Source organism: Enoplosus armatus, chromosome 24 (genome assembly GCF_043641665.1).
Source record: "Enoplosus armatus isolate fEnoArm2 chromosome 24, fEnoArm2.hap1, whole genome shotgun sequence".
NCBI lineage: Eukaryota > Metazoa > Chordata > Actinopteri > Centrarchiformes > Enoplosidae > Enoplosus > Enoplosus armatus.
In genome coordinates this window covers 5830035-5848743 of record NC_092203.1, presented here as the reverse complement: position 1 = coordinate 5848743, position 18709 = coordinate 5830035, and the positions used below count along the sequence as shown (strand labels likewise).

The following is an 18709-nucleotide window of genomic DNA, read 5'->3' as shown; positions in this document are numbered from 1 at the left end:
TGAAAGAAACACCACTCGACATTCATGAGTGGACTGTGTGTTTTTGCAGTTCAAAAGGGCCAACAGACTGGTGTTTCTTCTCTGATGAAATGCTCCAGCTGATTGCGTCCCGTCAATGTCATGAGTCAGAATGTTCCAGTTAAACTTTCATGCATATCATATTGAGATTTTAAGCTTGTCAATTTAATAGTTCTGAAGCGGAGGGAAAAATAAGGTACAGAAAAATACAGCCTCTTATCTTCATATCTTATGCTGCTCATTTCAAATCTAGGTTGTATTTACACATTGTGGATTAATTAATTAGCAATGAAGAAAACAATTAACAATGATTCATTTGGTGGCTTAAAGGTAAGAAAAGCAGACTTGTGGATCCAGACTTGGCAGGATAAATCTGAGCAGTGCTCGCTATTCCCTCATTACCACCACTGAGGCACTTGCTCTGTGTCCAGCAAATCAGACTGTGGTTATACTGGAGTTCCTGAACAAGAGAGGGTTTGGCCGCCACTTCAAACTGTAGCGTTTGTGCCTTCTCAGCCAACAGAAGGTGAATAGATAGAATAGAGTTTTAGTTATTTATATCTTAAATACTTACAAATGTTGAAAGCTAACTGGATTAATAAGGGATTCAAGAGGATTTAGATTTGATAATCAGATTCGTAACATGCTATCGAACTCCTACGCCACTCGTTAGAATCTCCTTGTTTAGACCTTGTTCTCTGTGTTGGTGGTCATATCCATGAAACTTAATTGCAGACAAACACACACACACACCCTCCAGCTCCCCCACTCTCCGGCACACTTACTGTGCGAAGGTCTTGTCCTGGAGTGGTGTGTTGTTGATTTGGACGATACACTCGTCCTCCTGGAAGATATTCTCTCTCTTGGCGCGGCTGTTTTCTTCGATGCCTTTAATGTGGAGGCCCAGGGTCCTTGCATCACACAGAGAGCAGAGAGAATATGAATTCATGGAAGGTAAACACATATATGATTACATGCCAACGCTTGACTTTTTTCATGCATTTGTATGAGTCAACATTGCCATCTGCCTTTCCTTATGAATGTCTGATTGATTACGAGGGGATGAGGTGGGAGGAGAGTGTGTAGCTGTATTTGCGCAATATGTGTGCATCTGTGTGGGTGTTTGCTTACCGTCCACTGAGAGAGGAGCAGTAGGGGACCACATGGATACCCAGGGGTCCCCAGTCACCTGGAAACTCCACTGTCTTTGTCATGGTGCTGTCAACAAAATACACACTAACCATCAAATAAACACACACAGAGACATCTTTAAAGATATTGAAGATGAGGATGTACATAATGTACTGCACACAATCATAAATACACTGATACATTAGCCTTAATGTATCAACAGCCACACACACACACAACTTCTGTGTAAGCTCTTCAAAATCCATTTGCATTTTCCTTCAGGCTACACAGATAGGGATACAAATTAACTTACAGGTAGTCCTGCCAAACATCAGAAAAACATGTGTGTGTGTGTGTGTGTGTGTGTGTGTGTGAGACTGGGACGCAGGTGGCTACTTCACCCTTTATCTACCTGCTTCTCAACAACCCAATCTAGCCGGTGGACAAAAGAAGAGAGCAGGAGATAAAAGAGAAAGACAGATAGAGGGGCAGATAGAGATGAAACAGAATGAGCTTCTCTAATAATCTCTGCAGAGCCCTGAACTGTGGCTTTTAACAGCTGATAAACAAGGACAATACTACTAAAGATAGAGGGGAAGGGGGCTGCTTTTGAAACTGGGGGGCTAAGAGAGGGGACCTGCATGATGGGGGCATGGTAGAGGAAGATCACAGGAGACGACAATCTCCGTCTGTATGTTTAATACTACAAAAGCATACACGGATCCTTTCTGTAATCACTGAAGCAGTAATCTACCTCTTTGTACAGCTATACAGTCTCGTCTGGTGAAGATGCACCATTCAGTCTGCATTTACAGCAATATTTGGCCATTTATTTCTCATTATTTCCACCTAAAGCAGGTTGGCCAGTAATTCTATGGTTGGTCTACATGTCTACATATTAAAGTGTCCTTGACACTGAAACCCTAATTGCTCCTGAGGGACAATTGCAGGTAAAAAACATCTACCAGATAAATATATAATGAATATAATGTCCATATCATGAGCAATGAGAACTTCAGAATAAGCTGTTGATAAAAGCTATGACTTCAGATAGTTAAGTGAACACCTGCAAGGAGTAAGAAAACGTCTCAAACTTTTCCAAGAAAAATCAAAAGGTTTTCCTAAATCAAAAGTATTTCTTTTGATTGCACAGTAGAAGGCGGTAGACAGATGTCGGCCTCATTTTGCCTTGATGAAAAATACTGAAACTCATTTCTGCAAACTTCCAAATAAGAAGTGAAAGTTCAACTTTATAGAAAAAGAATTCAGCTAAACCAAAGAAATTATTACTTAAACACAGAATAATGCAGTTCATTTAGCTGATGATTTTATCCTGCTTACAATAAGTGCATTCAAATTCCATAGAAACAAGAACTAAATATCATCAGAAACTGTAACAGCATCCCTCGCAAACAAACAGTGTGGAGTAGAAGAGGTGTGGTGGCAGCTAAGGGGCTTTTGCAAGGAGGGGGTTGCAGACCGGAGCCTGGATAAGCACCCGGGCCACCTCCCTGTGTGACAATGCATATGGCTGACAGCCATGTGTCACTGTGAGTGATCTGTTGCAGTTGAGCAGAATTCCAGTGTACTACATCAGAACCAGCCACTGCATCCTGAGACAAGTTGAGAAAAAGTCCTGCCATGTCCTCAGAAGAATACTTCTCATTCTTGCATTTTCAGATCTCATCTAAGACATTGTTGGTATTGTCATCTTTTCTCTGAACAACATGTGAGACGGTCCAAAAAAGAGCGATCTCAGGTGGAGGCCAAGAACATGAAGGTGTTGTTTTCCCTGCATAGCTTTAACAAAGCTACAATGCAAAAAGAAAGAAAGTCTGAGAACAAAGGCGGTGAAGATCAAGGTTTATGTGTTTCGTACACATGCACAAGCCCAAGGAGTAGCTGGGATCATTAGAACACACTCCTCTGTCACTGTCACCCTGCTCTTGTTAACCTCTGCCAGGGTCACACACGTACTGTACACACACATCCAATTTGCATTCTTATTGCTACATCTATTGCATGCTCACAAACACCATCAGTCACATTCCTCTAAATTGAATTCACAGATACACACATGCATCACATTTACATCTATTAGAGAACACAGTTACATCTAAATTGCACAACCCAGGGATTACACACACACACACACACACACACACACACACACACACACACACTCTTTGAATTTACTTTCAATGATGGTAAACAATCAGACCAGGACAGGATACACACACTCAGGTACAAAGCTAGTCCTGAATGATGTATATGTATTCACACAGTGTGTGAGGCGCACAAACACACACACACACACACACACACACACACAGCTTCAGCCCATTTACATTCATATAAAAAACAAACGGCGGCACAAACAAGCTCATCAGAGGCAGCCGTAGCTTGTTAGCGCTGCACGCTAATATGCAGAATAGCTGCGCTCACCTATTTTAGCATCCCACTGACACAAACACACTTAATCCACTGGCGGGAGAGAGGGGGAGAGAGGGAGAGAGGCGAGGGACAGTGGGACGGATGAAAAGAGCAACGAGGAGTGAGACAGATGGAGCTCCCACTCTTGGTTGACTTCCTCTACATCAACGGAGGCTGAGTGCCTAACAAACTCGCAGCCGGGACTAGCTGAAAATGCGCCCTCGCTCGCTCACCGTGGCTTCTTCAACTGCCAACCATCTGTTACCATGGCAAACTATCTGTGAGAGCCGTGCCTCCATTGTATCACAGCGCTGTCAAGACACCGCTGCACTTTAAAACGCTGAAAAATCACCATCTGTCACGTCCAGCCAAGACTCTTCCTGTTCTTTTTAAAAGAACAATCTTTGAATCGGAAAATCGGTCAGCTGCCGAGGATGTAGCTGAATTATCTTTTACTCTTGTTGGAAGAGACAGGTGAAGGGTTGTGATGCAGCGGTTAATTGTTGCCATAGTTACTACATGACTGACAGCCTGGATAAATGAAGATAAAACTCCCATCATGCCAGAGGTCTCAGAGTGACGTGCCCAAAAACAAAGGTTAAAGTTGCCATGGTGAGATGTCTGTGAACACCCACGTACAGTACGCTCACTCACCTGTACACACATGTGCACACACACACACGCACGCACACACACACACACACACACACACACGCACTCTTGACAAGTGACAGGTCAGCCAGTGGTGCTGCTGGAGCAACTGACTTCTATTTGATGCTGTTGATACACAAAGAAGCACAGTACTCTTTATAATACTCACCTCTTTACTACTTACTAACTGATAGTTAATTAAGTAGTTGACGGAAACTAATTGAGTATTAAAAGCAATTTGTTAATTGATTGATTGATTGTTTAAATGGCTGCATCTTATACATTTAAATGAAAATCTTCCACTATTTTCTGACATTTCATAGACTAAATGACATTTTTGTACATCATCCATTTATCTGCTCATAAGCAAATTAATCAATGAAGTACAACAACAAACCTTTTCTCAAAGTAACTTTGACTCTGATGCTTTTTTCTCAAGTCTAACCATGTCACTAACCGTTCTGACTTAGGGGTCAAAGGTCAACACCTTGGATGTCAATACAACAGTATCATATGCAATAATTAAGACAGGTGAATATAATAGCATACATAGAGACAGCAAGATACACCAATCGGTTCACGTGTGAGCCTCAAGCAAACAGTGGGAGGGACACGGGCGTCCCAGTGGGACCGACAGAGTTCGATTAATCAAAAGAAAAATCAAGATATTAATCAATAATGAAAATCATTAGGTGCAGCCCTACTACTTAACATGTTAATGTCCCTCACCTTGCCTCATCTAGACCAAAAACAAAGCTGTTCACAACTGCTTTAAACTGAATTTTGGGTTGCATTTAAATCTTTTGGAAACCTTCTTCATGCTACAGTATTTTATTTTCTTGACTTGTATTCATGTATGTATTCTTGTATTCTTGTATTCTTGTATGTCATTGATTGTGTTGCTTTAGTCTACATGTCTTACGGTAAAGCACTTTCAATAAGTGCCTTGTCGTCACGCAGACAGCTTTCACAATAATTAAAATAAACACTTCTCATGGTGGCTACTCAGAGGAGTGAAAGGGGTGGAGGAACTTCCCTCCAGCTCCTGTTCAAAACTCACCTCTGGTCCAGCACGTACAGATAAGAGCCCACCCAACATGTATGGACACACACATACCCACGAGACTGTTTAATCCAGTGAGTGTCAGCCTGTCAAACAAAGACTGGAGTGTTAATCCTAGTCTCCATCACTGCACCGTACCCAGCTACAGTATGCCCCGTCTGCTGCCACTAGGACTTTCATAAATAAACAGACACACACCTGCACATACACTCTTACCTGAAGTTAACTTGGCTCATCTTGGCAGGGGGGTCGTCGCCTGTGTGCAGTCGCTCCAAAGCTCCTTTCAGTATATGGCTGATTTCCTGTAAAAAAAAAAACACACACACAAACAGACCCATTCAGTCAACATGATGATAATAGCTACAGTGACAAATTAATAGTGTCTCCATTTACACACACACACACACACACACACACACACACACACACACACACACTAAACAGTAGCCAGTCGGCGAATACGAGGAGGCCCGTCGCCAATTAGCAAAACAATCTAACGCCGCCATCAATCACCTTTGCAGACGGCGACGAGAGAACGACCGCCGGACGCTGAGCTCCCCACCACGCGCCGCTGTCCTTCCTTCACTCTATGTATATTTCTATCCGTCTACCTCTCCCTCCCCCCTCCCTCCATCACTGCCCTGTGTCAGGCAAGGCTCTATTTTTAAGTCGGCAAAATCAACAACCCCGGGGGGAAACGAATAAAAAGGAAGAGGGAGAGAGAAACGTGGGAAGACAGAAAGAAAACGGCAGCATCAAACTGTTGCGAGGCGCTCAAACACACTCGAGGAGTGGGAGAGAGGAATTGCCCCAAATCACTAAAGACAAGAAGGGTGCAATTAGGTCCTTCTGCCTTGTCACTTTCATTGTGTCACCAGTACTAATGGCTAAAAAGCTCCCGCCCACCAGCCCGCTCCTTAGCAACGTCCCCACCACACCCCACTCCCCGGTGGACCTTCTGTCACACACAGAGTAAATATATGCTTTAGAACACACACACACACACCCATGCATACAATTCCTGCAAATATTACCTACACATATCAACTCTGCAGAGCTGCAAATATAAAAATGGTGTTTTTCTGAATACACACACACGCCTGTACAAATAGTGACCCACTTATCTGGGCAGTGTGAGATTACCCCACAATAGAGCGCCTGTGTGTGTGCGGGGGCAGAAAGACGAGCTGGAGGCTCCATTGTTGTTGTGCATCTTCCTGCAACGCCATTAGCTAACACACACATACAGGCTTCTCCTCCCACAGTACACACACACACACACACACACACACACACATCCTCAGCACAGAGTAAGGTACTGACACATTGGGGAACACAAGGTTGGCAGGACAGCAGGTGAACACATGTATCCACTCATCATAAACACATTTGCACGTGTTGTACATCCAGTTTTACAGGAATCGTACTATGAAACTACAATACAATAACATGAAAACCCTTGTATGTCTGCACATGTATTATATAAGAAATGGCATGTGGGGATGTACACACACACACACACACACACACACACACACACACACACACACACACACACACACACACACAAACCTGCCTTTCTTTAATGCTCTAAAATGAAGGGATCACACCATAATGCCCAGTGTGAGTCTAATCCCTGATTGAGAGCACTCCTGTTTATCTAGACATAAAAACAGCAGCTTTCCTCTTTGGGCACCCTGCTGGGGCTCAGCCAATCAGCTCGCCCCGCTCACTGCTCGTATCTCAACACACAAAGGAGAAACGTTAGTGCCATTCCCATCCCTCCAACTATGCGAGATTACTTCCTTTATGTCTGTAATGGTGAATCCATAACCTTAGAATGATCACAAACAGTAGATCACATTTTCAACACTGAATAGATGCGATTTGCTCACACAAACCACACTCTTACACTTTTCTTCATTTATATCTTTACGATGATTTTATGAAATTATTATCATTATTATGGATGCTTTCATTCACTCTAACTTCCACATACATATACCTATAAACTACACATTTCAAAATGTTCAGTTTCGGTGATGCATTCTTCAACCCAGTTACAACTACTATTGTAATTCTAATCATTTGATCAGATGGTTCCTGATTTTAAATCTAAATGTTGCCATGTATTTAGGCAAAGTTCTGTGACTGCTTGTATTTAAACAACATGTAACATTTGAGAACTTTCGCTTCTTTTGCTATATTAAAAAATAGAACATTTTAATTTTAATAGAAAAACCAGGTCTTCAAAGGATTTTTGTGTACTAAAATTCAAGTACTGTATTGTCTCTAGTGTCAGAAAATACCCAGCTCTACCAGTGTGACGACGTCAACTTCTTGAACTCACACTTGAAGTGACAATAACTTCTTTCAGCACTTGCAATTCTGCTGACACTTTAAACTCCTTTGAACACTTACACATTTTCAACACTGTACAGTGGGTTTACACTTCAACTTTCACTTTAGCTGCTACTTTATCTTAAGTTACAACTTACAATTGCAATGACTCCCAGATGAATGCAGTTTTAAAGCTCCAAAGAATCAAAATTGTGGGGCATTTAAGCCATTTCAAATGCAGTTTTCTTTAGTAAAGTCAGCACATTTCGATTTTCTTCAGAAGTTGTAGTTTGTAATTGTTTTATTTTATATCAGTTTTCTTCACTGAATTTAAATGTGGCAGGCTCTGTTGTCCCAAGATGAACGCTCAAATAATATGTGAAACTTGTCTGGAAAGCCGTCTAAGCACAACTAACAGGTTGTCTGCTCTGTTATTGTGTTTTGGGTGCTGTTTGTAGTCTGAGGTGTGTGTGAGTGACAGGGCGGTGTGCAGACATATGAGAGATGAGGTGTTTGTGTGCGAGTGCGTTAGTGTGCGTGTGTGGTTGTTGTCAGATGGATGAGTAATGAGGTGTGTGTTTCTGTTGTGTATTTCCTCAGAGTGCTGGAGTCATCTGCTACACGTCAGGCGCTTGAGAAATAGCGTGTGTAAGAAAGAGTGTTTGTATGTATATACACTGCAGGATCACAGCTTCAGTGTACTAGCCAGTGCACTTTGACCCTCGTCATATCCATCACATCAACTGACTTCAGTGGTCACATATGTGAATGCAGTACAATCCTCAAGGGACGTACACACACACACACATACACACAGCATCCAGCTGCTAGCATGAGAAACACACACGGTACAGACAGACACAGAAAAACAAAATTTAGTTGAGCTAGTTAAGGTGTCAGCTTTTTACATCATGGCTGAATGAACGCCGGACAGAGTGTAACGTATTAAAGTCCGACTTTCTGCTGTGTTAACATGTATTGCATCATTGCATCCCGAGGTGCTGAAAATCAGCCAAAAATGTGGGAGGCAGAACGAGGGAGCAGGGGAGAAAGAGCGGATGAAGAAACATAACGAGGATTAGGAAAAGGAGAGTGATGGAGGTGAGAGGAGGTGCAAAAGAAAAAGAAAAGAAATTCACCAGTTAGTGCTGTTAGTGGGTAACATTAAACGTCTCGTTTATTAGCTTCGTACATGGCAGGAAGTCCAAATCAATTAAAGGGCCAACTGCATGTTTAGCAGCCTTTAGCTCAGCCTTTGCCAGTTTCATTAGCTCTTTTAAAAAAAGAGAGAAAGAAAAAGAGAGATTTGCGCACAGACTGCATGTGAATCAAAGACAGAGAGAAGTGGGCCAACCTTGGCCTTCACCATAGCAGGCAGTAAAATCAATTAAAGGGGCAGGGCACATATTTATCACTGTATCAGCCTTAATTACACTTTATCTAGCTTTCAATACCTCCTCCAAGACAAAGAGGGACAGAAGTGTGTGTGCGTGTGTGTGTGTGTGTGCGTATGTGTGTGCGTGCGTTACTTGTAAGTGTTCAAGTGTCTGTGTGTGTGTATGAGTAAGTGAGTGTGTGCAGATATGGGGGAGGTCTGCAGAGGAGTGGTACAGTGGATGAGTGAGGATGAAGTGATAGTGTATTGATCTATGGAAGTCCATCAGGCCCAGGACTCAATATGCCCAAGAGCTGTGACGGCCTCCGAGCCTTTCACACACACAAACACACACACGCACGGACACTCACACACTTACAAGGCAACAAGTATTCTTTGTCTGTCTGTGCCATATGTGGATTATACAGTCTGGAACTGAGTCTTGAACAGATTGTTCAATTAACAGATTACTGTACTTGTAAACAGACAACAATTAGCACTTACTGATCATTGGTTTTTACATTGCAAGAGTTTAAGTTCATGATGTCTGGCAAAAGCACTTTGACAGTTCACATAGCGGCTTAAACGTGTACCTGACTCTACTCCATCACTGCTAAAAACCTTGTACCTCCACAGTGTCAACTTTTCAGACCAGTTGGATGACAGCTTTTTAACATTATCCAGTTAATGTGGATCGGAGGGGTGGTGAGTTTCCTCAACAGGTACGGGAGATTGTAGTCCTTCAACTAAAGGATTCCATGATCATTTCAAAAATCTGATTCATGAGCTTTGCATGTGAGCATTGATACCATTCATTGCATTTACATGCACATTAATAATTCTGACTATATACTACAAGAGTGATCTGTAAAAGTTGTTCTACAGCTAAAACCCATTGGTAAACCTGAGTTTTTGTTACTGTGAGCCACATAAATGTACCTTCCCCTTCTGAGCTTAATCGCTCTGCACACATTGACCACCTGTACATGAAACTATCATTTCTGTCTGTGTCAGGGTATTTGCACTTTCCTAAATGCCAAAGTAACTGAATACCATTATAATGCTACCTGATACAACATGGATCCAGAATGCTGGGAAAAAAACACCTGTACAGATGGATCCTGTCACCAAAACAAAATCAATTCAGGGACTAATTAACTAACAAATCTCTTTATTAATACATTAACAAAGCAAAGAGTCTACGGCCATGGTCGCTGCTGTGGCTGTACTTGAGCTAAATGCTATCGAAACACAAGTACTACAGCTGAGGCTCATGTGAATATCATTAGTTCTGCAGGTATTTGGTCATAAACCAAAGTATTGGACAAATTCAAATGTTAATGATCATTTTTAATTATTGCAATTAATTAGCATTATGACAAATGATCTTGTCCTAGGTGTTAAAATTGTGGTAGTAGGTAATGCATCATCTCCAGTGAGCTGAGGAGCAACTGTCTGGCTTTGACTCAGGCTGCTGAGGTCTGAAGCAGGACTTCATCTGTCAGGCAGCAGAGAGATGTAGATTTTTGTAAATAGTTTAAATCCTCCATAATGAGCCTGTTCGCTCTGGTCCAGCTGTGCTGTTTGAAGCGTATGAGGCCTGACGCTTTTTGGACAGGAAATATGGGCTTTGTCATTGTGTTTACTCGCCGCCCGCTGATGCCTGGGTTCTGCTTAGTCACTGCTGTGTGGACCACGGCGGGGGTAAACAACAGGACTCCCTCTCTCTACCTGAGTTCCCCTAACACACACATATCACTGTGACCTCACACAGCCTCCATCCTGCCCACCACACACACTCAGTTGCCCACAGAGGGACAAGAAAAGGCAGCAAACAAAGTCCTCCTTAATGGTGGCCTGTTTGGAAAAGAAGGAAAGCACTTGAAAAGCCGACCCTTTCAAAGTGCAGCCTGGGGCGCGGAGCTGGACCACGAGAGGGATATTCACTGGGTTTCTCTGTCTTCATTGAGGCAATGGCACACACCAGGGACATAATGGGAAATGTAATATGTTCATCTCTCCGTTATTTATTTGCTTTCTTTTTATATTCTAGTTTAGCTGCTGGAGATTGCATGTTTTGTCCTTTCTCTTCCCTCCTTAAATAGCAATTAAATAGGTTCTCCTTCAAATAACAAAGACAGGAATACAATGAATCTACCACTTTACCTAAAGATGGCTGATTTACAGTATTAGGACCTTTAGCTTTTTTTAGTTTTTCTCCTACTCCCGCACACAATAAAAGCTGTCATTTTTATGCCACTGTGACACTATGCTTACCGGTTCAGGAGACCCGTTACTATGGTCATCGGGTGGGGGTGTGGCTGTCATCTCATGGGGAGGGGCCAAGGCCGAGTCACTGCTGCTCCTCACCAACAGAGGTGTGTCTGGGTGGAGAAAAATGGGGATGCAGGAAGTGAGACAGATGTTCACTTGCATCATTTGCTGGCATGACAGTGTAATGTCTTATATTTGACAAACTGCTGCAAAGACATTATGTTATATTATTGTCAGATTTCCCAAACTCCAAACTCACTGATCATCAGTGGAAAGAAAAAAGGGAAGTGGGAGAAGAAGGAAGTAGTTTATTCCATCTTTTGGCAACTTTCACACTAAGCAGCTGGCCTGCATCTTGTTGAACTGAGCATCAGGGAGGCTCAGTGGGTTTAGACTGACCCCTGAGACTCTGAGCTCTCCAAAAGCATTTGACACCAAAGCACTCGAAAAATGAAAATATAGGGCGCCTATTGGCACCTGAAGATGAAACAAAGGAAACTGAGCAAAGCTAATGGAACTTGTGAAGGGGATGGACACAGATGAGGGACACAAGCGTTTAGAAAATAACATCTAATACAAATAAATCTGTTCCTGGATGATGAAAAAGGGCTGAAATTATTTTTAAGATGGCTCACAAACCTTTTAGAGTGAACCAACAACCACCCAACCCTTTCAGCAGTACACCCAAGGCCCACACCCACAGTGTACATTATCATATGACCAACTGTTGCCTCCATGCTCCCAAACACACACACACACACACACACACACACACACACACTTACCACAACCCTTCCCCGCAGCCCAAAGGAGCTGGGAGAGAGAGAGGTAACATGGGCAGGTCTGAATCTATAATAAAACAATTCAAAAGAATCTACTTTGGACCTTTGTGCTACCTCTTGCTTTTAATATCCAACCCAAAGGGAGCCGACTGGTATTTGTAGATGTACAACCTATTGCAGGGTGTTTTCAAATTTAACTCGACAGAGGAGAAAATAAAGACAGGGGAGAAAAAAGGAGGGGAGGGTGTGTGAGATAAACAAAAAGGGAAGGAGCGAGCTGAGAGATAGTGACAGCGAGGGAGGGAGAAAACCTCGAAAACTGAGAGACACAGAAAGGGAAGGCAAACAAAATTCTCTTCTTTCCTGTAATCAATCTCTCTTTGGAGGGTCAGTGACAGGGTCCTGGTCTAACGTGGTCAGAATAGAGAGAGCAGAGGAGGGGAACAAGTAGGGAAGAAGGAACTGGCAGGGGTCTCAGTGTGTGTGTGTGTGTGTGTGTGTGTGTGATTGCAGACAGATGAAAAATGGCGATTCCAACCATTCCAGACACACACACACAAATATCCTTTATGGCTCAAACAATCTCCACATGTTCAGTCATCTGAGGTTGTGTTCAGGTTTCTCTAATCATTTTTATTAATCATCATAAATGAGCAGATATTCTCTGCTGGACTAGCTGCCAGTCCCAGTCTCAAGCCTCCATCTGTCTGTGTTCCACACTTTCTTTCAACTTCTACTAACAGTGCAAGTTTAAAGACACAATGCTGACTCTATCTTTAAATTAAGGCTCAAGTCTTCTTTTGGTTTTTCACCAGCTTCCAGTTTCAGAACAGAATGTGGTCTAATCTGATTTTGAAAAGATGACCTCATGTAGAAATGTTAGGCAAAACAATATGATTTGCAATAATGAAATGTGCTTTGATTTGAACACAGAAACATCTGGGGGGGGGGGGGTCTTTTCAGAGCTGGCATCAAAAATAATCAGAAAAACACATCAGACAGCGCTCCAACATATCAATGGCTTCTGATTTCTCCATCTGATTATCTATTAATCTTGTGTGCATCTGAAATAGGTCAAACGCTGCAGATACTTTTCACAGTTATTAAATGAGTCTTTTGGAAAAGTGAATTTTAGAGGCAGCAGGATCGCATATATAGTCAAAAGTCACAGCCGCAAGTGGATACGTTCACAAATTCGCTCTAGGTTGCACAAATTGAGTCGAGGACGCAATCAGGCAAGTTTAAAATGTTTAAACTGAAGCGACAAATTTGCGTTTATGCCGAGGCTTTGAGTCCAAGTCATAAACGTGCGGAGAGAAGAAAACATGGACGGGGTCAGAAAGCACTATTTCTACTTCTTTACAGACCAGCACATGCAAAAGTTTACAAGTTTAAAGGGGCCATGAATAGAGAGCAGTAAAACTTAATGAATGGTTCTTTGCTGTCCCTCCTGTACCCACCTGTCTTGTACATTTAAGGGAAGTGAATGCAGATAAAGACAGATACACACATGTACACTGAACAGCAAGCATGTATCAGGTTTTAAAAGGTAAATGCTAACACATGCACACTTGTACATTTGTTTTGAGCCAGGTCTGCTAAGGTAATACTGAAGAACTTTCCCACCATATGGGAAATAGTTGACATACTCTTGCACAATGATGAATTGCACAACATTAAATCAAACTGCAAGGACAACAGGTACATTAAGTACCAAAATGCCTTCACTACTGCAAGGCCAGCTGGACTAAATAATAGCCCCTGTTAAGACTGGATCCTGTAGATTTTGAAGATACTGAATGATGAAGTGTAAGGAACAACTTATTTCCAAAGTGGCTATAATGGATTTTCAAAATGAGCTCCACAAATAGCCTCAAGTCAAGACACCACACACACACACACACACACACACACACACACACACACACATATACTTCACCACAATGTCAATGATGCGACTTTGTGAAGTGACCAAGGCCGCTCCATGGTCACAGTCAGGGTCCATTACACAGCGGTCAGGCCCATAAATCCACCTCCATTTATCCATCGGAGTCAAATCTGCCTCCATCAATCCTCCGCCCACTTAAAGCCCCGGAGCCTGGCCATGTGAAGGAACCTGAGGGTCACTCGCTTTGACCTCTGACCTGCATTGACCTCTGGAGGGGTCAAGTGGTGCCACAGAGGGTCAGAGATATTGATTAGAGTGACAGTTGTAACTCTCTGAGGTCAGCCACCATTTGGATGGACATAAACAAGATTGCATCAGAGCGTTTACTAATCAAAGTTGACTGAACTGGTGGAAGTTTAACTAGTTAGTTAGTTAGTGGGTTTGGTACTTCTTCTAATTGTTTGTTTGCAACCTTAAGGTCAAGTTACTACTTATGAAAACACAGTCATTAGAAACATTTCTATTACAGATGGAAGGTGATTTTTGGATTAAAAATTACAATTAAAATTAAAAATGAAAATATTAGACATCTTCAGTGAAGAAATCATTGACTAAAAATGATTACACTGGGGAACACAATTTTTGTTGAGTTAAGGCTGACAGCTGTTTTTAACTAATTTTTGGGTGCGGAATCCAAAACTGATCTCAGTTTTTCTCTATCACGTCAAGTTTTTGAACTATAGGATCCCCGTTTTCTTAAAAACTATGAAAAATACTGTACTTAACAGATATGTGTGTGATAGTACTGACCTATTGGGAGCTGCACACACCTCTCACCGCACTGTCTCAATTGTGACTGCACAAACAAGTTGCCACGTAGCTGTAGATGAGTCCAATCGTCATCAGCTGGCAAGTCTTACTACAGCTAATCAGTGGAATTTTGCTTATCTGGAGGGTAAGCTGTGGAGAAAAAACTTGACGTGCTAGAAAAAAAACTGACTGCAATTTTGGAATCAGCATGCCAATTTTAGTTTTAATCAGCATAAAAATCTAACTCAACAGAATTTTTTTTTCAAATTGTTCCCCAGTGTTATTGAGTTAATTGAATTATTGAATCTAAAACCACTATTTGATCAAATTGTTTCTGATCTAAAAGAGGTCTTGCAAATGAAGTCAAAACCCTTTGTGGAAGTTATGAAGAGAGACTTGGTCTTAAAGCAGCAGCGTGGCATCTGTAGCCCTCAGGAGCTGAACATCATTCATGGCCTCTGTGCAATGTGAGCAACATTTCTTTTTTATTTTAAGATCACAGACATTTTCTGCCTTTAACATGCAGTCTCCTGCCTGCCAAAAGGGTGGAGAGGAGGTGGAAGCACTAAAACTTTTGGATGTATTTTAGGTTTGCTAATTTGACGGAGCTGTACAGCCACAACCACAAGGTACCCTTTAAACAGACTTCACCCGCCAAACTCATCTCAGTGACCACTTCAAGGCCAGAAAAACAAATGGTAACACGTTGAAACACACCCAAGTTATGTTCCGGTCTTATCTTTCCGTTGAGATTTGTGTAATTGGAGAGACCTGAAGAGGCCCTGTGAACTTTGCCAGTTCTGTGTTTATCTGCCTTCCACTCTCCATCTGCGGCTCTCTGCTTAAACTAGGCTGCTTATGCAATTCTGGGAACACAGAGATTTATTTTAAGAATTTCCTCCTTGTTTTCGGTTCTGTGAAAGTTCTGTAACGCCGCAGTGCTAGTTCACTGCCAGGGCAGGATGAAAGCAAGGATGCATCATGTTTCTGTCTGACTCTGTGTGTGTGTGTGTGTGTGTGTGTGTGTGTGTGTGTTTCTGGGTAGGCATGTTAATCAGTGTGTGTGTCTTTGTTTGCCTTTGAGTTTGCATGTGAGTGTGTGTACTACATATACACATTTATTATGGACAGTGACAGAGCTTCTGTGTGTTCCTATATTTGTGTGCGTGTGTGTGTGTGTGTGTGTGTGTTTTCATGCCACAGGCCAGGGTGGTCTTATTTCTCTCTCAATCGATAGAGCAGCCCAGCTCAGGCTGCTCATGGGATGATGCGATAAGGACTCTCTTCCTAGAAGTGTGTGTGTGTGTGTGTGTGTGTGTGTGTCCGTGTAGCAGCAGATCAATGCAGGTCTAATCATCCCATTGGAGCAGTGTGAAGTCCAATCACCCTGTTCAAACAAGCAGCCCAACCGGACACACAAACACTTTGATGCCTGACTGATTACTGAATTACTTCTTGTCCTGTCCACCACCACTCAGTGCGATTACATTCACACTATAACCAGGTTATTGTGAATAATCACATTTAGGTAATAGTGTGATTAAAGCATTCACGTGGTTTGCAGTGACCTGATGCTCCTAGTAACCCCAGTTCACATGATTTGTTGATGAAAGGGTTAATGTCTGGAAGCTATAGCCTATGTGACGCTTCTTATTATCCAACAGCTGCTAGAATCACTGCATTTAGTTAGCCAGGACTTTTTTTGGTACGAGCAGAATAAAGTTCTGAAATAGCCACAGTAATACAGCTATATGGTTATGTTTACGCTAATGTTGACAACAATAACCCAGTTTAAGTGTTAAGACACACACGACAGCTGCAGTACAATGTTCGGTCAGCCTGTATTGCTTTTATCTAATCTTGTTTAACCCTTTGAACGGTTTTTCACTCCCTTGATTTCGAGGCTTATGGAAAGGTCACTACATGTCTTAGCTTGACATGCCATATATTGTCATTTGCAGGATAAGTTGGGCCACTTAGGAATGCCATTAGACACATGGGTGACCGGTTTTAGGTGTGTGTTGGGCTGTTTAACTTGCATGCTGGGGTTTTGTTAAATTGTGTGTGTGTGTGTGTGTGTGTGTGTGTGTGTGTGTGTGTGCGTGCAAAGCTGCCTCTATATGAGGGGCGTCACAGGGTCACGTCATAACTAAGTTAGTCAGGGTTCAACAGGGCTGGAGAGCAGGTTTGAGGGTGGGGGCAGGAGGAGGTCCCACTGGGTTAAAGACAGAGTGGGGGGGGGGGGGGGCCTGGAATTAGTCCATTCACGCTCGGCTGGACCTTTGCATGCTAACAGGCTACAGTGCTAATCTAGTTAGAGCTGGAAGCCATGCAGAGACAGGAAGAGCAGGGCAGAATGGCAGGGTGGGGATAGAGAATGTATCGGGTGGGGGTGGGGGGTGATGGGTCAGGGTCTAGAGGGCCGGGTGGAGAGCTGGACGGCAGGTGGTTGAAGCTGAATAGGAGAGTAGGCAAGACATGACCATGGAGTGGGGAGGGGGGCAGATAATGGGGCATAGGGCAAAAGCGGGCAGAGGGAGAGGGATGGCAAAGGGCAGGTGTGTGAATATGTGTGTATGGGGAGGGTCACACTGTTTTTCTATAGCCAACAGATGGAGAGAGGAAAATGAAAGGGGTGACAGGGTGGCCCAGTGATTAGACAGACCCCTGTTAAATCACACCCAGGCTCATTTAATCCTTTATCTTTCCCTTTGTCTCTCATCATTTAAAAATTAACCAATACAAGGCACTGAAACAGAAAAGAATGGCATGTACAGACAGAAATCATGCTCTAGATTATTTACAGTAAAATGTATATATAGCCAAAACAGACTGTGAGCCCAAACAGAGCACACATTTCCCCAGAGGCTCCCTTAGGCGTCTGACTGACTAGTCTTGTGATGATGTTTCCCTCTGGAGATGCACCATGACCCAGTAACTTGTTCACTTTATTTCCTGACTGCAAAAAAATAAAATGTAAAGATGACATTCTTTGCTCATTTAAAAGCTGTATTTCTGTATCATACACTGTTTGTCAAACTGTCATCCTCACTTACCTTTTCATATCCGCCCTGTGGAAGTGACCATGGCCAACTGACTGAGCCGCTGACAACCTCTTTTTTTTCTTTTTAACTGACCCTAACTTCTGACTGCACAAGCAAACACAGACCTACCCTGCAGGAGTCAAGCAGACAAAGCAGATAAAACATAATTCATTACTGCAACGCTTCTCTACAAAACATGATGGTTTTAAGGACAAGGGAACATTTGTTATATCTCTACACACACTTAACTGCTTGACATTGGAATTTCAAGCTTTTCTGCTGTTGCACTCAGATAAAAATCGCTCTGGATAAGGGCAACAGCTAAATACCAAAGGGAGTAAAAGAATCAGAGAATGGCAAAAAACAGACTGTTCAACTGGCTATTCATAAATGTTTCTAGCAGACCTATCAGGTTTCCCTAAATCAGGTATTAGGGTTAGACAATCGGCACAATTTATAAATCAGCACATTCTGACATTTACTGTTTCTTTAGCATTCAGCGAGAGACACAATTCTTATGATATTCTCCAACCAAGTTAGCTGTCATCTTTGATCAGGGTCAACTTTTCTAATTTTCATCATTCGTCATCACTTTCTTCTCTAACCTGTCTGTCTGCTCGCTGTCTTACCTGAGGTCTCACCACACCCCCACGGCTCAGCTGTCTCTATATCAGAGAGATGGTGACGTAAAGTGGCGTTTAAAATAAGCGTGGCTGTGAGAGTTGCACACTCACTATGTTAATATCAGGCCTAGATAGGCTTGATCAGACCATAAAATTACAACGACATAATGAGTTAAGCATTAATTCATCAAGATTTCAGAAGACTTTTCAGAAGCAGAATCGGAGTATATCCATCACGTTCATGGTGCACAGAGGGAAGCTTTAGTCAGTATAGAAG

General features: G+C 42.5%; 1 protein-coding gene across 1 annotated transcript in view; it reads right to left on the bottom strand.

The window, feature by feature from the left end:
• pard3ba (par-3 family cell polarity regulator beta a) overlaps nt 1-18709 on the bottom strand; it is a 136398-nt gene that overhangs the window by 91723 nt on the left and 25966 nt on the right. The window contains exons 5-8 of the mRNA XM_070930426.1: nt 11289-11395; nt 5513-5598; nt 1150-1236; nt 804-929 (exon numbers count right to left, since the gene is read on the bottom strand). Of these exons, the coding sequence (XP_070786527.1) occupies nt 804-929; nt 1150-1236; nt 5513-5598; nt 11289-11395 (406 nt within the window). The remainder of the gene's footprint in view (nt 1-803; nt 930-1149; nt 1237-5512; nt 5599-11288; nt 11396-18709) is intronic.